We start from the raw sequence: 25868 nt of genomic DNA on the forward strand, positions 1-25868 counted from the left end.
AGTTCAAGGTCATCTCCTTCACTGAGAGGAGCTGTTGAGGAAAAAAGCTAGAAGGAGGCCCTTCTTTCCTTTGGGAGCTGCTTTTAATCTGTTGCTTTACTGTCTGTGCTGTGTCACAGCTGTGTAAGCAGGTATGTCTGTGCCTGTCTCCTATCTTCTTGATCCTGATCTGGACCTGGACCTGGTGGCTGGGCTTCCTGGCCTAACCTTGGTCCTGCCTTGTCACTACATCTTTCTGTGTGATCTCTGGACTGCATCTGGCCCAGATCACTGTCCTTGGATCCAGTCCTGACCTGGACATGCCACTGAGCATTCCCAAAACCCCTGACTTGCTGCTCTCACCTGCCTTGTTTTCACGCTCATTTCCCAGCGTACCTTCCCTTGCAGAACCAGCTGGCCCTTGCTGCTCTCTGACCATCTGAACCTAAAAGGCAAATTTATTAAATAGTTGTAACTTTCATGGGAAGACTACACATTAACTTATTTTCCTGACCATTTAGCAAGATTTTTGTGAATAGTAAGCAGTGGGAAAGGTAGCTCACACAGGTTGTGCAGTCTTCATGCTTGTAGGTTTTCAGAGCTTGGCTGGATAAAGTCCTGTGTTATTTATGTGGAGCTGAGTAAAACCACTAGTTTTTTGGTCTTGTTTTAGGAGTTAGGATCTTTGCTTTATTTATTGCTTTGTGTAAAACGATGAAAAGAAACAAAGTTAAAAATACTGCAGTATTGTCAAACAGGTATGAAATTATTACGTCTAGTCAGAATGCTACTTATTTGTCAGGATATTATTGCAATGAGAACCTCTTGATGAATTTTTCAACAAGCTTGAATGATTGATTATTTTCTTCTAAGCTCTGAGTTGTCCACATCTCATAGCCCATCAGTCACTTCCCAGAGACATACTGTATCTTTATTATTGCTACTTGCCCTTCAGATACAGTGAGAATAGAAATAAATACCTTGGTTGTTTCTCTTAACTATAGCAGCTCCTAAAAAATTATGTTGCTGTAAATATTTCTTAAAATATTTTAATTACGTTGGATGAAAGCGCATAAATGAACAAAAATTCCGTGTACTTATTTATTAGTCTTGTGGTTTTTTGTTCCCATCCTTAGAGGAGTATATCTGCAGACAAGGAGAAAGGAAATATAATCTCAAAAACTTTAACACTTGTTTTATACTTTCTGTATTTTTTATCACTGGAGGAGAACAGAATAGATTTGTACATTTTCAGAATCATTTATATCTGGTTCATCTTGCTTTAGGTAGCGAGATAGACTGAGTGACATTTTAAAGTGGCTTATAGCTTTCTCTTGTTATGATTTCAAAGCACTGTAGGATAATTTATGTTGGAGAGGACCTCAGAAGGCCCACAGTTCTACCCCATTCTCAGAGCAGCATCAGCTGTGAGGTCAGACCAGGTTGCTCAAGGTCTTGAAACTTCCAAGGGTGGAGACAGCAGAACTCTTCATAGATCGAATAGGTTGGGCTGGAAGGGGCCTTTCAAGGTCATCTAGTCCATCTCCCCTACAGTGAGCAAGGACATCTTCAACTACATCAGGTTGCTCAAAACCCCGTCCAACCCAACCTGGAATGTTTCCAGGGATGGGGCATCTACCACCTCTCTGCACAACCTCTTCCAGTGTTTCATCACCCTCATCATAAGAAATGTCTTTCTTATATCTATTTGAAATCTACCCTCTTTCAGTTTAAAACCATTACCCCTTGTCCTGTCGCTACAGGCCCTGCTAAAAAGTCTGTCCCCATCTTTCTGAAAAGCCCCCTTTAAGTACTGGAAGGCTGCAAGAAGGTCTTCCTGAAGCCTTCCCTTTCTCCAGCCTGCACAACCCCAAGTCTCTCAGCCTTTCCTCATAGGAAGGGTGTTCCATCCCTCTGACCATTTTTGTGGCCCTCCTCTGGACCCACTCTGACAGGTCCATGTCTTTCCTGTGCTGAGGGCTCCAGAGCTGGACACAGTTCTCCAAGTGGGGTCTCACAAGAGCAGAGTAGAGGGGCAGAATCACCTCCCTCAACCTGCTGGCCACACTTCTTTTGATGCAGCCCAGGATACGGTTGGCCTTCTGGGCTATGAGTGCACGTTGCCGGCTCACGAACAGCTTTTCATCCGTCAGAACCCCCAAGTTCTTCTCAACAGGGCTACTCTCAAGCCCTTTGTCCCCTAGCCTGTATTGATATCGGGGGTTGCAGGACCGTGCAACTTGGCCTTGTTGAGCCTCATGAGGTTCACACAGCCTCATTCCTCGAGCTTGTCCAGGTCCCTCTGGATGGCATCCCATCCCTCAGGTTTGTCAGCCGCACCACTCAGCTAGGTGTCATCTGCAAACTTTGCTGAGGGTGCACTTGACTCCACCATCTATGTCATTGATGAAGATATTAAAGAATACTGGTCCCGGTATGGACCCCTGAAGGACACCACTTGTCACCGATCTCCATCTGGACACTGAGCCGTTGACCACCACATCCACCTTCTGGATGTGACCATTCAACCAATTCCTCCTCCACCCAACAGTTCATCACATCCATATCTCTCTCATTTAGAAAGAAGGATGCCAAAGGCCTTACAGAATTCCAGACAGACAACATCGGTAGCTTTTCCTTTCTCCACTGATGTGTTCACTCCATCATAGAAGGCCACTATGTTGGTCAGGCAGGACTTGCCCTTGGTGAAGCCATGCTGGCTGTCTCGAATCACCTCCCTGTCCTCCATGTGCCTTAACGTAACTTCTAGGGTGATCTGTTCCATGATCTTTCCAGGCACAGAGGTGAGGCTGACAGGTTGGTAGTTCCCAGGGTCCTCCTTTGTACTTTTTAAAAATGGGTGCAATGTTTCCCTTTTTCCAATCTCCAGGGTCTTCACCTGACTGCTCTGAGTTTTCAAATATCATGGCGAGTGGCTTGGCAGCTACCTCAGCCAGTTACCTCAGGGCTCTGGGATGCATCTCGTCAGGTCCATAGACTTGTATATGTTCAGATTCCTCAGGTGATCTTGAACCTGACCTTCTCTTCCAGTGGGAGGGACTTTGCTCCTCGAGTCCCTATCTTGCAGTCCATCCACTCAAGAGGTGTGGGAAGAGACACTGCCGGTGAAGACTGAGGCAAAGAAGTCCTTGAGTCCCTCAGCCTTCTCTGCATCTGTTGTTGCCAGTCTTGCTCATCGGGGGGGTACGCTTTCTTTGACCTTCCTTTTCTGGCTGACATACCTGTAGAAGCCCTACTTACTATTCTTTGCATCCCTTGGTCAGTTCAGCTCTAGCTGTGCCTAGGCCTTCCTGGCACCAGGGCAACGTCCCTGTACTCTTCCCAGGATACCTGTCCCTGCTTCCACTGCGTGTGCATTTCCTTCTTGCCCTTTAGGTTGCCCAGCAGGTCTTGACTCATCCATGCTGGCCTGTTGCCTTCCTTACCTAATTTCTTACATCTGGGGATCGAAAGCTCTTGCGCTCTATGGAAGACATCCTTAAAGGTCTGCCAGCTCTGTTGTGCTCCCTTATCCCTGAGGGAAGTTTCTCAGGGGGTCCTATTTACTAACTCCCTTGAAGAGCTGGAAGTTTGCTTTCCTAAAATTCAACCTTTCTGGCCAACCTTTTCCAATGACTTGATTTTTGCACCTTAAACTATTTGCTTCAAATAAGTAAAATAAAATCCTAATTCTATGCTTGTTTGTGGAATTCCAGTTACTAGAAAGGCATACAATTATGTGAAGGGCTCAGCAGAAGTGCAGTAACAGTTAAATCAACTGTGTTAAATCAGTCGTTAAACAAGCCGGAAGCATGTCAGTTTTGTCCTGCACCTCTGTACTGCTCAGTTCAGTGAGAGTCACTGGGATACAGTAGGTAATAGCTCATATTAAGTTAGTGATCTGAAAAGTTTTCAGAAAAATCACTGCAGCTTTAAAAAGGTTTTAGATTGTTTTCATTACTGTCTATGGAGGGACTCTCCTTTGGTACTGTAGCAAATATGCTGAGTAGTTTCTCTAGCCAGTGTTCTTGTATTTATTCGTCATTGATGTAGATCATGACGGAGTATCATGGAATGCTTTTATGCAATAGTGCATTGCCTCTTGTCACTGTCTGCCCTTAGCACAATAAGCTACTGCACTGTTTGAAATGCTGGAGTGATACTTTAAAATAATAGCACACACTCTGAATTGTCAATTATTTATGTATTGTGTGGAGTATTAGAGTTTATAAGCTACAAAAATTCAGTTCAAATATATCAGTTAGTCTTGGAGAAAGGTATCTAACATGAAGAAAAGATGCTGCTTTACTGCTCAGTGGGACTCTTCCAATAGTAGCTGTGGAGCCATCCCTGAGGCTCAGCAGATTCCTCATGAGAATGGGGTGTTTGGACACTTAACATCCAGTGTGGTCGGAATTGTGTGTGGATACAAGTGTGTGCGTCCTTGCTCTCCTTGTTCTGCAGCTACATCACTTTAAACAAAGTCAAAGATAGGTGGGGTGTACCTTGTGTGAAAGGAACCGCAGGGAGCTGGGAGAAGGTGGAAAGCACTGTTCCTTCGTCCTGGTTCCCTCCTCTGCCCTCACTACCTTCCAGAGGAGGGTACATCTTTTTTCCCTGTTGTGCAGGACCAGTGACATGCAATCTCAGGTGCTGCATTTATTCTTGTTCCTTCTCACATGCAGTGGGATGGGGAGTTGCCCAAGGTGCCAAGGATTAACCATGTACATGTGCAAGTGGAGCAAACAGTGTGAAAGAGACCTTTCAGCTCTTCATAAGATGAGCAGGATTGCCTGGTGTCTCAGCTTTTTTTACTCTGCACATGTCATACAGAGGAGGAGGAGGGGAGAGGCACTAAGTAGTTGTGGCGGGGAAAAGAACTGTTACTGTGGACAGGGTCTAGGGGAAAAGAGAGCAGGTTGTCTCCCTACCTGTCCCTGTCACAATTCTGCTTGTTGAGGAGCAGCACCCTGCCCTGTTCTCAATGTGCTGCACCTCACCTTTCTGCTCTTGCCACGTCCTCCGTCTATACCCCTTAAACCTGAGGAGGAGCCTTGTTGTACAGCTTTCTCTTCCAGTCTCATCATACAGGTTCTAGGGCACAGATAAGCTTTTTTTTTTAGCTGCTCATCATTAGTTATTCTTTGCTCTGCTCCTGTCATTGCTGAACATTATGCTAAATGCATAACAATAATTTATTACAGAGGTGCAGTGTAACAATAATTTACTACAGTGATGCATGCTGAAGGTCAAAATGAGGAAGACTGACAGTCATAAATCAAGATTTTTCTGCTGTATGATGTCTCGGTAAAATCCATACCTTACTGCTCTCTTACAGCTTCAGCTTCCCCTTGCATTCTGGGGATATCCTCGTGTCATGAGGACAGTGACTACTGATAATAAGCTCTGAATGGTTCTGTCAACATGGATGGCTTTTTTCTCCTTAGATTTTAGAGCTGTTTCAGGGTTTTTGCTGTCCCTGGTGCCTAGTTACTTATGTGCCTGAAAAAGCTACCTGTTTTTCATGCTTCCCTGTGTGCTCTCGATTTTGTGGGTAACCCAGACCTGTGTATACGATGATAGCACTTCCTTGCTGGGGTAGCTTGTAGTTCAAGAAGACTGCAGTCGCTAAGATGAGGAGAGATCAGGTCTGAGGGAAAAGGGGAGCCACCACTCCTCATACGCTCTGCTGGGAGTGGGTCTGAGGGTATTGGGGGTGGCAGCCCTTACATTTGGGTTCTTCTGGGATTCTGTAGGGGGGAGAGGAGAGTTTGATGGCTCTTGGAATACCAGGGCTCTAGAAACTGATAGCATTTCCAGGTATGGTAAGAATATCTGAAAGCTTTCAGACTAGTCTGAGGAAACAAGCTAAGAAATATTCTGCCTTAATCACAGTGTGTGTGCTGCTTTAGGTATTTGAGTAAGGTTAAATACTTGGGCATTTTCAGTGGAAAATGCTTCTTTCAATTTTTTATTATCCCTTCTTATTTAGTGGTCTTAGGTAAAACATACAAGTCTTGGACAGCTCTTGATACTTTCATTGTTGTATGTTTCTTGTGTTTTTCTCTTTCTAGGTTTTAAATGCCTTTTATTGATGATTCAGGCTACCTAGGTTGACTTTTTGTCTATTTCAATGTAATCTGTTGTAGTACAGAGACTGGGGAAGCAGAAATCTCTCTGATTTGCCTGTGTTAATCTGGTTACATGCAGCAACTTGTATCATGGGGCAGGCAGGTGGGCGGTGTAGTGTTCCACTACAGCTCTAAATTAGAGCCCTGATGTCTCTAAGGGCAAGAAATACTTATTTTCTGATGTAATTTTAGGCAACAGGCCTAAAATCTTGGGTTTGAACCATGTGTGATGGAAAATGCATTTTTTTCATTACTGTGACTGAAACCAGCAAGTGTAGCTCCTTGCTTTAAACTTTTTTTCATGTAATTTATTAAACAACAGGCGCATTAATTTGCAGACAAGATAAGCAAATGATCATGCTGCTTTATGCTTTCATTAGTCTGTAAATCCTAAAGAGAAGCTCTTGTTTGGTAAGCTGCTTTATTGAAATTCCAATATAAAGAATATGGCTGTACTGTAAAGTGGCTTAAAGAGTAAGTCCTTAACTGATGCCATATTATTCTAATGTATTCTAAATGTTTCTTTGGCTGTATTTGAATCTTTACTTTTTTATTCCTATTTTCAGGGAAATTCAAATGGCATTGCTACTGTGGATATTTCAGCAGGTTTTGTGGGACTAGAAAGCTATGTGGAGATACCAGCTATCTTCCTCACAGCATTTGCAACATATGCGGGACCTTTGCTTTGGGCCATTCATCTGCTGTGCTACCTGAGTTCTGAAGTTAGCAGGTAATCATGTTTTGAACTAAAAGTAATACTCCTCTACGTACTGTAGATATAAGTACCATCCATATAGTGTATACGTTTTCAAACAAATAGTTTTGTTCACATCATTTTTTTTCCTTGGAAGCTAGTTTTCTATTAAGAAAATGCATGTTCTTTTTTTGGTATGAGTTTGTATCACCACATTCTTCCAGTTTCATTTTCTCTGCAGAAGTTTTGCACTGGGAATATATGTGTATGTTTTACTAATTTTGTTTTGTTCTCAGTTTGCTGTGCTAAATTAACTAAAATCTTACTATGTTTTGTTATAACAGCATGTGCTGCCTAAAAACATTCTTCTTGGAACCTATTAAGTAGGTGATCTGAGAAGGACTTTTAAAAAAGTGATAGAATAGAATTCAAACTTAACTAACATGCTGTTCTTTGAATGTCTGTCCTTGCTTGGCGTAGTGACATATGACACTTTATAAGAAAGACACATTTATTTTATTGTATGTTACTGGTTATTGCAGTCATTTGTAGCTGAAATATTTGTACTTTTGGGTATCTTCTGTAGCGGATTGGTTAACATAAAATGAATTAGTGCATTTGGAATTTTAAGAAGACATAGTTGGAAAATGCTTATGTAACTTAGAGTGTGCATGTAAAATCCAACTGGACTCTCTAATATTGTGTTTAACTCATCATCCAGGGCATTCAAACTGAGAGATATAGTATGTTAAAATAGAGGAGTTATACATTCTGTATTGTATAATACCAATGCACAAATGCAAAAACTTGATAAATTTTCACAGAAATAATATTTGACAGTGACTAAATTCTTACTATCCCAGAGTCTTTTCTCTGATATCTCTGGAATGTATTTTTTTTTTTAAATGGGGAATAAAATATTGCAGCAGGCTCGGCAGGCAGGATTTTAGACCGTATTTACTTTATCACAACTCTTTGCCTTATGCATTGTCATCCTCTGTAAACCTCTGACTTATCTACAGTGTCATCTGGTCTCATCCTGTTGGTGCTTTTTGTTTTCTGGCTTCCCTCTTCTCCTTTTGCTTGTTTGTTTTGGGCTATGCCTACACTGTGAGCTTGTGTTGGCACGTGTGTGCTCATCAAAGGTGTAAAGAGGTAGCTGGCCAAGCTGTGTGGACTAGTGGAGGTTTTTGAACCAGGAAGGACCTGTTCTAACAGGCTAAATTCCTGCACAGTCACTGAGTCTATTGCTTCATGTTAACAGGCACCTTTAACAGATAGAGTTATTATTCACCTTAGTTGCTGATTTCCCTGTCCGCTATATTGCTCTCTAAAGATATCTAGCTCACTCTATTGCAGTGGAATTATGCATCTCAGTGCTGGGCCATTGTACTGCTTTAGTAATGCACTCCTTAGTGTAGATTGAGACTCATTGTAGAACATTACCTCATAGTCTGAGGCCAGCTAACTTGAAGTCATCTTTGGTCTTATATAGATTGATGATAAGTACTGGTCTTTATGTATAATGCCTCTGAAAATCACCCTTTTCTCTGTTCATTCTGATTTTTTTTTTACATCAGGAGGAGTAGATGTGGAATACACTAATTATTGATGTCTGGATTTGTATAAACACAGAAATCCCTTTCTTGAATTTTCCTTACTACCTGGTGTCTTGATGCCAAACTCCATTTTAACTCTTTGTTTCTAATGCTCCTCACTTTAATTACTGCTTTGCTCCATCAGTACATCTTCTCAGTATCCAAGCTCTTCAAGTTTTCTCCATTCGTTCAACTTTCTTTCAAAAAAGAGTTATCATGTACATATAAAAAGCCCCGCCTCTTGCCTTCTAGTAAATATGTGACCCATAACCCTGGATATTACTTATATTCTGTTAATCTACTGTTTTTCTCAATTCCTTTATACCTCTGCCATGCTTTGTTTGAAGTAGTGCTAGATAGTTTCACTGGTGACATCCATGTTTCTGTGTTTTTTTTAGCAGTCCCACTTTCTATTCTTCATTATTACACTGTAGGTACTTCAGAACTGGAGCTTTTTGCTTGTGCTTGGAGGACTCCAAGCACAATGGAGTGAACCGCCTCAGTGCCATTGTTTGAGGAGAGAGAGGGAAAGAGTAAGAGCTCCCATCATGTTTTTAAAGAGATGAAGTTTTAATGTTGTTTAAACCCTAGACTGCAGACTGTGATGAACACTAACATACAATGAAGAGAAAATGATACCATATGGCATGTTTTTTGAAAGCTCCTCTAACAAAATAATAAAAAACTTTCTGTAACAAAATCTTTGAGGTTCTGTACTTGTTTAGTATTGTTTCAAATAATGTGCCTCTGTAGTAGTATTGGTTGTTGTTCTCATGTTTTCTTGGTTGAATTTTTGCAGATTAAAAGCTCAGCTAGTAGTGTTGCCAGGTACAGTGCTGGTTTAAACTGCTCTCAAGTGGGTAGCTGTGACCTGTAATACCCACATCACTTATGTAAGTAGATTCCATCAAGCAGCTTGTGTCTGTAGCCATTTTAAGGTTCATTTGGGTCAACTGGTAAGATTGTTTCCTCTATGAAATAGTGTGTAACTCTGGACTGGAACCTCTGTAGCTGCTGGGACTTGTTTATATTGGTATGTTATGGTGCTTGGAACTTGGTCCTTACGCTTTTTATTTTACTCTTGTGTTTCGCTGGCCAAACGGTTGTCTCATTACTTTGTCGTTATTCCTTGGAGCCAAAGCTGAAACTGCAGAAGGCAGAGGTTCAGCTGCTTCATGTGTTTTCTTAAATGTATGAGCTTTTTAAAAAACTGCTGGATGCTTTAGAAGACTTCTTACTAACTGTTTTATAACTAATATGCCTTGGACAGTGAAATTCAAACCCTTTCCTTCTTTTATGTAGTCCTGAGTGCAAGATGAAGATCCTTTCCATGCTTCCTCCAGATAGGAAGGTCTAAAAGAATCCAGCTGTCCTGGTTTTTTGGAGTATGCTGAGTGGGTCCTGTTAAATTCCCACAGGATGTTGTCAGGATTCCTGACCCATCCTGGTTCAGTCTTAGCTGATGGATCTGTCCAGAACTGCTCAGCAGTGACATTCTTAGCAAAGTCCCTAGCACCCTGCAGCCTGTTTAAGAGGTGTTGCATCTGAGGAAGTTGACCTGGACAGGAAAGCCTGACTTCAGTGCTAACTATCATTGTTTATTCCAGGCACTTAGCAAAGGCCATGTAATTTATAGCTGCATCAGTTGGGTTGGCTTACCAGAGCTTCTTGGTGGAATTCTTAGAAGCTGAGCTCCGCTGGGGCATCACTTCCTAGGGGCAAGTACACATGCATACCCTTCCCTCTCTCTGCACTTTGCATTTATGAAATCATAGAATACTTGAGTCTGGATTCCAACCCTCCTGTCCAAAGGAGGGTCAACCAGAGCAGATTCCTCAGGGCCATGTCTAGGTGGTTTTTGAGTAAGAATGGATGCTCCAGGATCTCCTTGGACAACCTATTCCAGTGTATGACAACCCTTGCAGGAAAACAATTGCTCTCTGATGTTTAAGGGGAATTTGTTATATTTCAGTTTGTTTCCATTGCCTTTCATCTTTTCCTGGGCACCACTGAGAATAGTCTGATTACATTTTCCTCACTTCTGCCAGTCAGATATTTATGAACATTTGGTGAGATCCCTGCTGAGCTTTCTCTACTGAAGGCTAAACAATTCCAGCTTTCTCAGCCTCTCATTTTATGTTAGATTCACCAATCCCTTCACCATGTTTGTGACCTTTCAGTGGACTCGTTCCAGTACACCCATGTCTGTCTTGTACTGGGGAGCCCAGAACTGGATCCAGAACCCCAGATGTGATCTCAGCACTAGTCAGCAGAAAGGAAAGATCGACTTCCTCAGCCTGCTGGCTCTACTTTTCCCATTACAGCCCTGGGTGGCTCAAGGGAACATTGCTTGCTCAAGTTCAACTTGTTGTCCACCAGGAACAACCTATGTACTTCTTTGCCAAGCTGTTTTCCAGATGGTCATCCCCAAGCTTGTCCTGGTACATGAGTTTATTCTTCCCCAAGTGCAGGATTTGGCATCTCCCTTTGTTAAACTTCTTGAGTTTCTTGTCAGCCTATTTCTCTAGCCTGTTGAGGTGTCTGTGAGTGACAGCAGACCCATCTACTGTATTGACCATTCCTCCCCGTTCTGTATTGTGTGCAGACTTGCCAAGGGGCCACTCTGCCCTGTTGTCCAGGTCATTAATGAAAATGTTAAACACTATTGGCCCTAGTGTCAAGCCCTGGGATTGATCGCTAGTTGCTGGCCTTCAGGTGGACTTTTTACTGCTGATCACAACCCCGTGAGCCTGGCATTTAAGCAAATTTCAGGCCACCTCACTGTCCAGTTTCCTAGCCTGGACTGCATCAGTTCACCTGTGAGGATGTTATGGGAGATGGTGATAAAAGCCTCCTTGTGAGGTGAAAGTGCGTTAGATACATGCAGCCCATGTATCTTTGGCCAATGTGGTAAAACAGAACAGAAGATAAGGAGGTTTTGGAATAATACATTTGCTGTGGAAATCTAGTTGGAACTCCTTAAACAATTTGCTTCCATCTGATGAAACACGTGGAACTATAAAATATTCTCCTTATATGGAAAGGTAAATATGTTTCTAAAATAATCAGCTGGCATGTGATAGACAGTAACATGGATATTACTGCCACTTTTATTCCTTCAGGCTCTCCTAAGAAACTTGGCAGCTTAAATGTGATGGGATTTTCACAGACAGAAATAGCAAGAACTCTTTGGCTTCAGTCTCTATGGAAACTGTGCGATAACTCTTGAAACTATTTTTGAGACAGGGAGTACTGATTAAGCTGGTGCCTAAACTTAACCGAGTATTGTGTGTGTGACTTGCATAAATTCCAGAGAGCACTTGATTCATGTAAAGGGTAGTTTTTACAGTGACCGTTGTATTGCTCTGATCTGAAGTAGAACTTTGGATTTTGTGATTGTTATGACCAGGAGAAGGGCCATGTTGTTCGATAATCTGACCTATATTATATGTCCTCACTGTGCAGTACACTCCAGATGGATTCAGTTTTCAAGCTCCTACCCAAAATCATCATGTGGGTGACATTCACAGTGTGGTGTAATTACCACTCTTTAGCTAGAGATTGTGATAGTTTGTAGATTACTTGCACAATGGCATCTATGTTTTAATTGGTTTAGTAAGTCAGATATCAGGGTGAACTGGTGGACATTTCCTAGCATTAGAAGGCTGCAGGCTTATTAGCTTTTCTTCCTTAGTGATCAAAAGTTATAACAGTGCTTTCTTGTTAGCAAATGGCTGTCAGGTATTGAAAATGGAAGTTATGCCCAACAGGAGGGTGTTAATAGTTGTAAAACTTTTAATGTTATGATGTGACTTCATTAATGTAGAATGCCAGCACAGCAAACTTAAGTTTTGCTGTGAATTCTTTTATAACAATGATCTAAACAGAATGAGGAAGGCATGCTAGCTAAAGGAATTTCAGCAGTTACTATCAGCTTCTGCCATCTTCAACCTAATGTGTTTGATTCATTGAGTCCCCTATTCACAATCCATGTAATACATTAATCCTTTTTCCATATGACATAAGCTGGACATTGCAGTGAGTGTGTCAATATACTTTTTTTTTTGAGTCCCAGGTAGAAAGTGCAGCCCGCTTTAAAGACAAAGGAACGATCCAAATATTTTTCCCTGAACCCTTCAGTATTTTAAATAATTAGTTTTTAATTATTCTGTTTTCACTCCATTCTGTCTTTCTTGGGTTGATTAAAGCTGAAAAAATGTTTGCAACTGAGAATACACTGCTACTGCATTCTCTAGAATCGTAATACCTGTTACCTATTGTGTTTGCCAGCAGTCCCAATCTCTAAATAAAAAAAATAAATAAAATGCATAGAATAAGGTATCTACTTGTTTGTTGATATTCATGGAAATCTGGACATGATTTGACAAAATTGGAATGGGGTTTTATTGCCACAAGCCAGAAGAGTATTTTACTCACTTTGGTATCTCCTGACATGCTGTCATTGCAATGATAGCTGGAGATTTCTCTTGGACATCATTAGTGCTCTGTGATTGATACCTCTTCCTTCATTCCTTTGTCATGCTGGTGAGACACTGACTTTTCCTGTGAGGTTTACTTCAGGCAGCCATGGCTCTTAATGTTGAAAAGTATTTTCTTTGTAGTGAAAAGTGATCCAGCAAAGTAGGGTTACCTACAGTTGCCTCTGTTATAAACAAATGACAAGTTGCTTCAAAGCCATTTGCAAAATAAATGTCATCCTCTTGCTCTGTGGACCAGCTATGCAGCTGTGTTTTAGGAGCTGAAACACCTTCTATCTAAATGTTAAGGAAAGCTGTGTGTATAGATTATACACAGATTTGGGGTGGGTTAGGCTATTTTTGCTTTGTGTAGATAGAAGTAAGCATATGAACAGATTTGGAACTTTAAAAATTATGATTTAATTTTTGGTAGAGTTGGCATATTCAACATGAGGTTTGTTTTCTAGAAGTGGCTGATGATCCTATTTGAGAACTTGTGCTCCAGTGTGCTAGCTACTGCCCAAATGCATTGTAGAGTTGGCCACACAGCTTTTAAATGGTCTTATTGATGCTGTGTAATGCTATTGCTATGAGATTGACACAACTGCTGGCTTAGGTAGAGGCCACTTTAAGTAAGGACGTCAGATACGCTTTTTAATTTTTAAGTGGTCTATCACTTTTTTTTTTGGTGGGTAATCTTGAATTGAAGGGAAGGAGTTCTGAAATTGTTTTTTATTTCCGCCCAAAGTTTAATTCAAGGTTTTTATGGTTACATTGTCTTCCTCCTCTTGCTTTTCGGATGTTGACCTGACTTACAGAAGTATGCTCAAAAGCATGTAGCTGAGTTGACTGTACAGTCTTCCAGTTCTCAGTGTATTTGTAGAGCTACAAGCTGCTTCTTATCCTACCTAGAATGGAGGTATCATTTTGTACAGCAGTATCATTTTGCTGTACAAAGCGTGCAGTATCTGACTTTTATTCTTGTCTGGAACCTCTGCACTGTGAGACAATTTTCTGCAATCCTGTATGGCTAGATTTACAAATGCTGCTTACATGAAAGAGTTCATTAAATTTAATACACACATAAGCTTATTGAATCTATTAGGAGAATCAATGTTAAAGACATTGGGCATGAGTAGCCTAGGGGACATCAATTTCAGGCAGAAATTTTGGGATCCAATGGTAAGCAACCAGAATTTCTTCAAGGAATAATGACAATCTAGACAAGATCTGTTAGCAGGACTCTATAATGACTTGAAAAGCCTCAGAAAATATGAAAAAAATAATGAAAGGGAGGTTGGTTAAGTTTTGTCCCTGTAAATAAACTTCTGGTAGTCCTTCCTGTTGTTAGTGAACCATGGCTGTTGGAACTTAATAGAGGAAAGCTAACTTGTGTCAGAGTTGCAGGATAGCAAGTGGTCATGTGGCATGTTATTCTGAAAAATCGTAGGCACTGGGGTGCAATAAAAGGAATTTTAGTAAATTCCAATGAAAGGGATTAGGTTTGTCTATGCTGACATCTGAGATTTCTTTGATTAGTCCACACAGCGTTAGTAGAGGAAGAACCCTGAAGCTTGGTGCTGCTATAAAATGAAGTTACACATTTGTGTGTGCTTCCCCTCTGTCTCTATGACTCGCTGTCCCTCATTCTCTCTTGCTTCCTAGCCCTCTCTCTCACTCACTTGGTATCCCTCTCTTTACCTTGCCAGGTATTCTTCCCACCCCTCTTGCTATGCCCTCACCACCGCGCCCCCCCCCCCCCAGTTTCCCTTCTCTCTTGGACATGCTTTACACCTCTGAGTGCTTTGCCTCTCACTTGCATGTGTTTTGCCTCTCTCCTTCTCACACTTCCCCTCTCTCTTATGCATTTGCTGTCTTGTCACAAAAATTCGCAGCTGACCCCTGCTGACTGAGGAGAGAGGCAAGGACAAAAAGTATAGAATTACAGGAGTAAATACTTATTCATGCGCGTGAGGTGTCCCAGCCAAACTGGGGCACCCTGAATGTGGTTTTACAGAGGGTTCTTACACCTTTGCTTGTGCTTCGCTCTTGCGCTCTGTGTCTTGCAATACACCTCTCTCCAGCCCTGCCCAGCTATTCCTTTCTCTCTTGCTTTCCCACCCTCTCACAGATGCTTCCCCTCCTCGTGCACTTTTCCTGTCTCATGCCTGGGCTTTCATCGTCTCTCATGCATGTATGTTCCTTGTCTCCTCTGCGTGCAGGCTTTTCCCACCTCTTGCACATGTGCTTCCCACCCCTTGTGCATGTGCTTCCCCTCCTCGCAAGTGCTTACCTCTCTCTCACGGGCTTCCCCACTCATGTGCTCTCCTCCCTCCTGCGCTTCCGTCCCTCTTGAGCTTCTGCCCCTCTGCAAGCATGGTTCCCCCATCTCACGCTTCCCTGTGCGCTTTCCTCCTCACGCGCTTCCTCCCTCACACTTACCCCTCATGACCCCCCATCATGCTTGCCCCCTCTCTCACGCACACGTTCTCCCTGCCTTGTGCGCGCTTCCCCCCTCCCTCGCGCACACTTCCACCTTCTCTTACGTGCTTCTCCCCCTCTCATACATGCTTCCACCGTCACTCATATTCTCCCCTTCTGGCATGCGCTTCCACCGTCTCTCACATGCCTCTCTCTTGCCTGCTTCCCTCTCCTTTGTACTCTTCCCCTCGCTGGCACGCTTCCATCTCTCCGTGCTCCTTCCTTTCTTTGCGTGTTCCCCTCTTGCACGCTTCCCCCTCACTCTTGCACACCCCCCGCATGCTTCCCTCTCTCATACATGCGCTGTCTCCCTCTTCCACACACGCTTCTTCTCACGTGTGCTCTCCTTCTCTTGCTTGAATGTGCTTTGTCTCTCCCTTGCCTTCTCTCTTGTGCACTTTTCCTCTCTTAGGTGTCTTTGTCTTGCACATCCTTCTGTCTCTTGGCTTTTCCTTTTTCGGCCTTCCTTTCCCTTCTGTCGATTTTCTCCTTTCTTGCTTCCTTTCCCACGTCTTACACTTTTTCCATCACACACACACACAAATTATTGCAAATTCAAATTGCTTGTACTTTCGCTTTCTGTCGCACGTTCAATCTCATCCCTGGGTCCTCCTCCTCTCTCACACCTTCACTCTCACATGCCTTTTCTTTCTCTAACACCTCCCTCCCTCGTTCTCTCTTTGCCTCTTTGCCTCTTGCTTTCCCTCTCCTTTGTATGCTTTCCTGTCTCTGACAGACTTTTCCTTTCTTGCATGCACTTTCCCTCTCAAGCTTGCAGTCTGTCACTTGTGCTTTCTCCGTCTCACTCACTCACTGTCCCTTCTATCTGTATAGTTTTTCCTCTCAATCCGTAGAATTCCAAGAGTACGCTGCTTTCTGCATGTCTTGGACCTCTTAGATTTGCATGTCCCCTCTCCTGGGCATTTCCCATCTCTGGGATGCACTTTGCCTTTGTCTTTCAACCTTTCTTCAGTCCCTACACACACACACAGAGGTTTTCCCTCCTCTTTGGCCCCCTCATTCTCTCCCTTTGTTTCTCTTCCCTCTCCCTGTTGTTCCTTTCCCCCTCTCTCCTCCTTTCAAATTTCCTCTCAGTCTGAGGCTTCCCCTGTCTTTCTGCACTTTTTTTCCCCTCTCTCTTACACCCTTTTCCTTGTGTGCATTTTGCCTTTCTGTCTGATGTGCTTTGCCTCCTGTATATCCTTATCGATCATCTGGATAAGGGGATGAAGTGCACCCTCAGTCAGTTTGCAGGTGACACCAAGCTGGGCAGGAGGGTTGATCTGCTTGAGGGTAGGAGGGCTCTGCAGAGGGATCTGGACAGGCTGGATTGATAGGCTGAGACCAATTGCATGAGATTCAACAAAGGCAAGTGCCGGGTCCTGCACTTTGGTCACAACAACTTGGGGGCATTGGTCGACAGCCAGCTGAATATGAGCCAGCAGTGTGCTCAGATGGCCAAGAAAGGCCAGCAGCATCCTGGCCTGTATCAGAAATAGTGTGGCCAGCAGGAGTACGGAAGTGATTGTGGCCCCGTACTTGGCACTGGTGAGGACGCACCTTGAATCCTGTGTTCAGTTTTGGGCCCCTTACTACAAGAAAGACATTGAGGTGCTGGGGCATGTCCAAAGAAGGGCAACGAAGCTGGTGAGGGGTCTGGAGAACAAGTCCTAAGAGGAGCGGCTGAGGGAACTGGTGTTATTTAGCCTAGAGAAAAGGAGGCTGAGGGGAGACCTCATCGCTCTCTACAGCTACTAGAAAGGATGTTGCAGCGATGTGGGTGGCAGGCTCTTCTCCCAGGTAGCAAGCAATAAGACAAGAGGAGATGGTCTCAAGTTGTGCCAGGGAAGGTTCAGATTGGATATTATGAAAAATTTCTTCACTGAAAGGGTTATCAACCACTGGAATAGACTGCCCAGGGAAGTGGTTGAGTCACCATCCCTGGAGGTATTTAAAAGACGTGTAGGTGTGGTGCTTAGGGACATGGTTTAGTGGTGGAGTTGGCAGTGTTAGGTTTGTGGTTGGACCTGCTGATCTTAAGGGTCTTTTCCAACCTAAATGATTCTATGTGCTCTGTCTCTTGCATGTATGTTCTCTCTTCTGCTTTCCCTGACCCCTGATGCTTTCCTTCTCCTTCATGTTTTGTCTCACCTGCGTTTCACCTGTCTTATGTGCCTCTCATGCTATTTTCTTGTACTTCCCTACTTCCCTATCTCATTCTCACTTTGCCTCTTGTGTGCTTTCCACTCGCATGCTTTCCCTTCTTGCATGCACTTTCCCCTTCTTGCACACTTCCCCCCTCACATGCATTTATCTCCCTCATGCGTGTTGCCTTTCTCAGGTGCAGGTTGCCTTTCTGACACTTTGCCTCTTGTGATTGCTCTACCTTTCATGTGCTTTGCCTCTCCCTCATTTGTTCTTTGCCTCTCTCGCACGCATGCACTTTGCCTTTCTTTCTTTCTTGGATGCATGTATGCTTTCTCTCTCTCACTTCTCAGACTCTTGTGCTCATGCTTTACCTCTCGTGTATGCAAGCTTGGCCTCCCATGTGCATGCTTTGCCGCTCTCCCTCTCTCATATGCACTTTGCTGCTTTGCCTTAGGCGCTTTGCTGCTCTTGTGTCAATTTAGGCACTTTGTTCTCTCATTCTGTCTTGCATTCCTGTCTAACGTTCTTTCCTGCCTTCTCATGCATTGCCATCTCTCAATTTTTCTCTCTTACTTGCACTATGTCTCACTGAAGGTTTCAGTCTCTCACTATCCCCCTCTGCCTCACTTGCATCCCTGCTCTCTGTCTTGCTATACATCTCTCTCTCCCTCGCTTGCTACCTCTCCCTCTCAATCACACCCCCAACCTTTTCTCTCCCTCTTGAACTTTTCATCTCACTCTCTACCTCTTTCTTCCTGGCTCCCCCCCCCCCACCTATCCCTGTCTCCAACTCTGTCTGTCCTCTCACCTTTGCGTCCTTGGTCTCTTTTGCTCCGTCTCCCATCTTTCCCTCTCCCTCAGATTGTTCTTCTTCTCTGTTTTGTCCCTGTCCCGCAGCTTTCCTTCTCCTCCAGACATGTTTTGCCTTTATCCCTTACACACTTTCCTTCTCACTTTATTTTTTTTTTCTCTTGTGCTTGCCTATTTCATTGTCCCTCACTTTGCCTCTCTCACTTTCTCCATCCCTCAGATGCTTTTCCATCTCTGCCACATTCTTGCATGCACTTTCCCCTCTCACTTGTGCTTTCAGTCCCTCACTTGTGCTTTCCCTCCATAGTTCGCTGTTTCTCTGTTCTTCCCTATCTGGCTTTGTCACTCTTGGTATCCCTATCTCTCTCCTCCTTGCTATCCACCTGTCTCTGGGCTTTCCCTTTGTCTCAAATGTGCTCTCTTTCCCCCTCACAAATTACCCCCCAATCTCACTCCTATGTTCCTTCCCCAATCGTAAACACATTTCCTCTCTCTGAAGTTCTTTGCCTCTCACACGTGCTTAGACTCTCTCTTGGTATCTCATATGTTCCTGTGAGCATTCATGCTTTTGCATGTTTATTTTCTATTTCTTCTCTGTTCCCCACTTTCTGTCCTCTCCTCGTCTCGCTATTGCCTTATCTTTCTTTTGCTCCTACTTTTCCTATATATTTCTCTCTCAGATGTTTTATCTCTTTCTCTAGCATGTTCCTGCTTTTGAGATTTTACTGTTTCGCTTGCAGTCTCCCACTTTTGCTTTCTTGTGCTTTTCTTCCCTCTCTCTTGTGCTATTCCTTGCTATCTGTTGCTGTCTGTCTCTCAAGTTTCCCTTTTCTCTTGCTCTCCTCTCATCTTTCTCATTCCCTTCCCCCCTCTCTCTCCCCTCCCTCTGTCCCCTGCCCTTCCCAGCCACCTTGTTTTGCCTGCTTTTCTGTCTTCACCCGCCTTCCCCACCACCCTCTTTCCCCTCTTTCTTGGACTTTGCTGTGTCTTTTGCTCTTGGACTCTTTGCCTGTGTCTCACAAGCTGTTCTGTCTCTGGCAGTTTTCTTCTTTCTTGCTCATGCCTGTGGGTTCTTGCTTGTGCTCTCACTATTCTGCTCTCGATTGCTCGCTTGCCCCCCCCACCCCCCGCCTTGCTTTCCCTCTTCTGAGCTTTCCATTTGTCTCAGACATGTTTTCCCTCTCTTTTGGATGTACTTCACCTTTTTCTTGGACATGCTTTCCCACTCTCTGGTAGGCTTTCCCTGTTGCATGTGCTTCTCTTCTCCCTCTTGCTTTTCTTGTCTGCCTTGGGCACTTGCACTCACTAGCACACCCTCCAGCATGCTGCTTCTCTGTCATGGTCTCTTGCTTTCTCCCTGTCCTGCGTGCTTTCTCTCCTCTCTTCCATGCACACTTTCCAGCTCACTCCATTTTCCTTGTGCTTTTCCTCATGCTTTTCCCTCCCTCTTTCTTGTGCTATCCCTCTCTCTCGCATGCTGTATCTCTCTCTGAACAGTTTGTATGGCTTCACCTCACACCTGGTTTGCCTCTCTCTTGTGATTTGCCTCTCTAAAAGTGTGTTTTTTCCTCTCTTTCCAATGTACTTCTCTCACCACTGTTGCCCCTTGCTTGTCTTCTCTCTTGGACACTCTCTCCCCCCTCCCCCCTCTTTTTCCCTGTCTTTTGCACTTCCCTGTCTTTTCTGCCTCATTTTCCCTGTCCCTCTTTTGCTTTGCCACTTTGTTTTTTGTTTTCCCCATCCCTTGCATGTTTTTCCACCTCTGAAACATTTCCTTTCTTGCATGCACTTTCCCTCATTTATGCTTTCAGTCTCTCTCTTATGCTTTCTTCTCTCTGTGGTTTATTATCCCTCTATCGCACAGCATGCTCCCCACTATCCCCATCTTTCTGTCTTGCATTTTCACTCTCTCATGCATGCTTTAATCCTCTCTCATGCTTTCCTTTTGTCTCTTCTGTGCTTTCACTCTCTTGAGTGTTTCTTTTTTCTCTTGCTTTCCCCCTCTCTCTTGCTTTCCCCCTCATTGTCTTGCTTTCCCATTTTCTCTTTCCTCATCTTGCATGCTTTCTCCCTGTTGCACAATTTTCATCTCTCCCGCTTGCAGTTTTCCTTTTGCTTGTGCTTCCTGCCCCTTGTGATTTTCCTCCCTTTCTTGCGCTAGCCCTTGCCAACCCTTTGCTGTCTCTCTCTCTTGCTTCCCCCTTCACTGTCTTACTCTCTCCCCCCCACACCTTTCTCTCTCTCCCTTTCGATTTTTTTCCTTCTGTTTTCCCTCTCTGTCCCTTTTGTTTTTACCTCTCCTTCTCACTACCCCCCTAATTTGCCGCCTCTCTCTCTGTCACACTTTCCCTCTGTATAATTTTTCCTCTCTTTTGCATACTTTCTCTGTCACCTGCTTTATTCTCTCTTGGCCTTCCTTCTCTCGGGTGCCCTTTCCCTTTCATGTGCACTTTTCATCTCTCTGTAGTTTCAGAGTCTTGCACATTTCTTCTTTCTCTTGTGCTTGTTTCCTCTCTCTTCCCCTCACCCTAGCATGCTTTCTCTGTCACACAATCACTTTCTGACCTCCTTGTGCTTTCCCTCACTCACACTTTGCCTCTTGTGTGTTTCCCACCCTATCCCTGTCTCTCACTATCCTTCTTTCTCTAGTCCCTTCTTTCTCTCACTTTCCCTCTCAGTCTCTTGTTCCTCTTTCCTTCCTGCCTTTTCCCCTCACTCTTCTCCCCCTTCCACCTTCCCATCTCCTCCCTTTGTGTCTCTCTTCACCACCCTTGCTTTTGCTCTTTTTCAAACACTTTGCTTTCACTTTCCCTCCCTTTTGTCTTTTGCCTCTCTCACACTGTTTCTCTAATTTCCTTTGTCCCTCTCTCACATGCTTTGCCTCTCTTGTGTGCTTTTACTTTCTATTGCACTTCCCTCTTGTCACTCTCACTTTCTAGCTCTCTCTTATGCTTTCCCTTCCCTTGGGTGCTTTTCCATCTCTGACACATTTTTCTACTTTCTTGCGTGCACTTTCCCTCTTGCTCATGCTTGCAGTCCCTTGCTCATGCTTTCCCTACTGCTGTCGCTTGCTATCCCTTTCTATTGCTTGCTATCTGTACTTCTCTCTCAGTAACCCTCTCTCTTTCCCTTGCTATCCCTCCCTCTTTGCCTCTCTTGCTTTCCATTGCCTCAGGCATATTCCCCCCCACCCCCATGTGCTTGCTCTCCCCGCTTCCGGAGTTCTCTCCCAAGCTTTCCCCCTGTCTTGGTCACCCCATCTGACATGCTTCATCTCCTGCATGCCCTTTGCCTCTTGTGCACATGCTTTGCCTCTTTAAGATGCTTACCTGCTCTTGTGGATTTGCTGTGCCTCTCTCACATGCTGTTCCCTTCTCTCTGATGCGATTTCCCACTAGCTTCTGCTTCCCTGATGTGATTTCCCTCTTGGCCTGTTTTCAGTCTCTTAATCATGCTTTTCTTCTCTCTCTCTCTCATGCTACCCCTCTGTAGCTCTTGCCACTCTCCGTCTGTTCCCCTCTCTTCCTTTCCCTCCCTCTTGCCCCTGTTCTTTCCTGTCCCCGTTTTGTTCCCTCTGTTTCTTGTACACGTCACATGTCCCCACCATTCCATTTGCATGTCTCTCTCTCCTGCTTCGCATCCTCCTGTCACGTGTTATTCCTCTTTCGTAAACACGCTTTACCTCCCTCTTTCTAGTGCTCTCCCTCTTACATTCACTTTGCCTGTGTCTTGTTTGCTGTCTCTCTCATGTGCTTTCGCTGGCTTGCATGTTTATTCTTTCTCAGGTGCTTCCCTTTCAATGTCTATTGCTTTCAACTTCTTTATCTCACATTCCCCCTCTCTTATGTGCTTCCTGCCTCTCTCTCACAGTTCTCCTCTCTTTTAATTGCACTTTTCCTCTTGCTCACACGTTTAGGTGTGCTTTTGCATTACATGGTTTGCCTTTCACATACCATGCCTCTCTCCAGCGTGTCATGTAGTTTGCCCTCTCATACTTCTGCCTCTCGCTCTTTCTCACACATTTTCCCCCTCTCCGCGTCATGCACTTTCCCTCTCTCACACACCTTCCCTCTTGCAGTCATGCGGTCTGCCTCTCTGTCATTTGCTTTTCATCCCGGACAAGCAGTTTGCTCTCCCTCTCTCTCACATGCTTTGCTTCACTTGCATGCTTTTTTTTTCCCTCGTGCTTTACTTTTCCCTTTTCCCCTCATATTGTCTCTTCCTCTCTTGCTAGCCTCCTCTCGCATGCTTTCCCACCTTTCTCACTTTTCCTCTTTTCTTGCATGCTCTTTCCCACTCACTCATGCTCTCAGTCTTTTGCTAATGCTTCCCCTCTCTAGCTGGCTACTTCCCTCTCTCTTGCTTTCTGTCCCTCTGCCACTTGCTATGCCTCACACTTTCCCTAGCTTTCCCTGTTGCTGTATGTTTCCTTCTCTGTCATATGCCCTTTCCTGCTGTCTTGGATGTTCATTCCCTCTCTCCTGGATGCACTCTGCCTCCCTCTCTTCCTTTCCATATGCCTCCTGTGTGCCTTCACTCTCTTGTGTATGTCTTCTTTCTCTTGCAGAACCCCCTCTCTCTGTGTCACTTTGCCCTTCTTCTCTCTCCCTCTTGCATGCTCTCCCAGGCACACAATTTCCCACTCTCATGCTTGAATTTTCTCTCTCTCTTCCGCTGTCAGTTTTTCATGTTGTTTTCTTCCCTCTCTCTCATGCTGTCCCTTTTGATCACTCATTATCCTCCCTCTTGCTTTTCCTTCCTGTTGTTTTGCCTCTCTTTTCCTGTTCCCCTCCCTCTTTCTTTTCCTGTCTCTGCCGCATTTCCCCTTCTCCCTCTTGCTTTCCCTCCTCTGCCCCCCTCCCTTGTGTTTCTTCTCTGTCCCTTTCCCCTGCTTTCTGTCTCTCTGACACACATTTTCTCTGTTGATTTCCCTTTCTCACACACTTCCCCCCCCTCAATCACAGGCTTTTCCTCTCTCTGCTGTCCCCTTTTCCTCTCTCCCTCACATGCTCCGTCTCGCTCTGTCACACGCCTTGCCTCTCTTGCATATGCTTTCTCTGGCACTTCTCTTTTTTCCTCTCTCCATCTTTCTCTTTCTTACCCCCCAAAGTTTCCTCTCTCCCCCCACTGTCTCCCCCACCCCCCCACCCTGCATATTCCCTCAAATGTGCTTTTCCTCTGTCTAATGGGCTTTCTCACCCCAGCCCCTCGGTCCTTCCCCCTCTCTTCCAGCCTTTCCCTGAGCTTTCCTCCCTTCTGTGCTTTGCAGCTCTCTTGCATGCCTTCCAGTTCTCCCATGCACCTTCTCTCATTCACATCTTTCTCATGCTCTTCCCTCTCTCAATCTCTCTCGCTTTCCTCTCTTTTGACTTCCTTCGCCTTCTTGCATCCTCCTCACACTCTTCCCTCTCTTGCTTGCACTTTCCCTCCTGCACATGCTTTCTGACTCTTGCTCACAGCCCGTGTGCCCTGTTCCCTCTCTGCTGCTGTCCCTCCTTCTCCCCCCACAGTGTTCTCTCTCCCCATCAATTCCTCTTCTGCTGTTCTTCCCTCGTACCTGCTTCCCTTCTGTCTCTCTCTTTTCTGTCCTCTCTCTGACTCTTTCTGCCCTCTTGTCTCAACTCCCCCCTTCCCTGTTCCCTCTCCTTGCTTCCCTCTCACTAACCCCCAAGACAGGAGGGTGCTTTCCCCCACTATGGAATGCACTTTCCCCACTCTCTCAAATGCTTTCCTGATCTCTTTCATGTGATTTCCCCACTCTCTCTTCCCTTGTCTTCCTCATGGTCTTTCCTCTCTCATTCTGTCTTGCTTTGCTCTCTTGCAGTTTTCTCTTCTCTTGCATGCTTTACCATCTCTCACTTTCATTTTACCTCTTGCACATTCTTTCAGTCTCTCACTTCTGTTTTCTCTGTGTCTCTCTGCATCTTTCTTGCTCACTAGCACTCATCATTTCACTATCTTCCTTGCTAGCTCGCTCGCCTTCCCCCCCCATCCCTCTCTGTCCTGCAGTCCCTCAATTGGGGTCTTGCTGCCCCCCTCACTTTCCCTCTCAGGCACCCCCATCTCCTCTCTCCCCAGCACTCCCTCTCCCTGCCCCCACTGCTCTCCCCCTGCCTCACTCTTCCTTTCATTCTCGCTGTCTTGCTCTCCGCTCCTCTTTGTCTCGTTGCCCCTACATCTCTCTCTCTTGGCCCCTGCCTCCCTTTCATGCTCACTCCCCCTTTCTCATAATCTACACACATGTACACCTCCCCCCTCTTGTCTGTCACTCTCCCTTTCTCTGTCTCTCTCATGTTCCTCCTTTTGCGTATTTTACTTTCTTGGACACTTTGCCTTTCTCACGAGCATTCTCCCTGTCTTGCACATACTTTGTCTCTGGCATGCTCATTGCCTCTACTGCATGGTCTTTACTTCTCTTGCACACTTTTTGCCTCCCTTTAATAAGCTTTCCCTCTCTGCCTGACAAGCTTTTTGACTCACATACATAATTTCTGCCTCCATCTCTGTTTCTCCATCTCATGCTTTCCTTCTCTTGCATGTGCTGTTTTGTGCAACCTGGCATGCTTGAGCTCTCTCACACGCTTACCCTCTCTCATGCTTTTACTCTCTCACTTCTGCAACCCCTCTGTCACATTTGCCCTGTCTTGTGTGCTTTCACTCTCATATGCTATCCCTCTCATTTGTGCATCCCATCTTGTGCGCATTCCGTTTCTTCTGCCTTCTCTCCAGTGCTTGCTTTCTTGGCTTTCCCTCTCCACAGGTGTGTTTTCCTGCTCCTGTATGGGTGCTTTCCTTCTCTCTTGCATGCATGCACTTTCTCTGTCTTGAATGTGCTTCTCTTGTGTGCACTTTAACTTTATTGCATGTGCTTTCCCTCTGACTTACTTGTATGGTTGACTTCTCCCTCCATTCCTCACATATGAATTCCTTCTCCTTTGTGCATGTGCTTTTTCCTCTCTCTCTCACACATTCTTTCTCTCCCTGTTACGTACTTTTTGCACCTCCCCTGCCCTGTGCACTCCTCCTCCTGCTCATGCTTGGGCTTTCCCTTTGTCTCTCACACCCTGTTGGCGTTTAGCCCCAGCTGGCAGCTAAGCCCCTTGTTCACTCCCCCACAGTGGGACGGGGGAGAGAATCGGAAGAGTAAAAGTGAGGAGACTCACGGTTTGAGATAAAGACAGTTTAATTGGTAAAGCAAAAGCTGTGCACACAAGCAGAGCAAAACAAGGAATCCATTCACCACTCCCCATGGGCAGGCAGGTGTTCAGCCATCTCCAGGGAAGGAGGGCTGCATCACGTGTAATGTTTCTTGGGAAGACAGACGGCATAACTCTGAACGTCCCTCCACCCCTTCCTTCTTCTTCATTTCAGCTTTATATACTGAGCATGACATCATATAGTATGGAATATCCCTTTGGCCAGCCTGGGCCAGCTGTCCTGGCTGTGTCCCCTCCCAGCTTCCCGTGCACCCCCAGCCTTCTTGCTGGCAGGCCAGCACAAGAAGCTGGGCTGTCCTTGACTGCTTAGCAACTGCTCAAAACATCAGCAT

At 44.8% G+C, this 25868-nt stretch overlaps 1 protein-coding gene across 1 annotated transcript in view; it reads left to right on the forward strand.

The window, feature by feature from the left end:
- PIGG (phosphatidylinositol glycan anchor biosynthesis class G (EMM blood group)) overlaps positions 1-25868 on the forward strand; it is a gene marked incomplete at its 3' end in the record, with an annotated part of 92318 nt that overhangs the window by 47681 nt on the left and 18769 nt on the right. The window contains exon 11 of the mRNA XM_082013634.1: positions 6677-6840. Coding sequence (XP_081869760.1) covers positions 6677-6840 — 164 coding nt within the window. The remainder of the gene's footprint in view (positions 1-6676; positions 6841-25868) is intronic.

Source organism: Phaethon aethereus, assembly GCF_964289735.1.
Source record: "Phaethon aethereus genome assembly, chromosome: Z".
Taxonomy (NCBI): Eukaryota; Metazoa; Chordata; class Aves; order Phaethontiformes; family Phaethontidae; genus Phaethon; species Phaethon aethereus.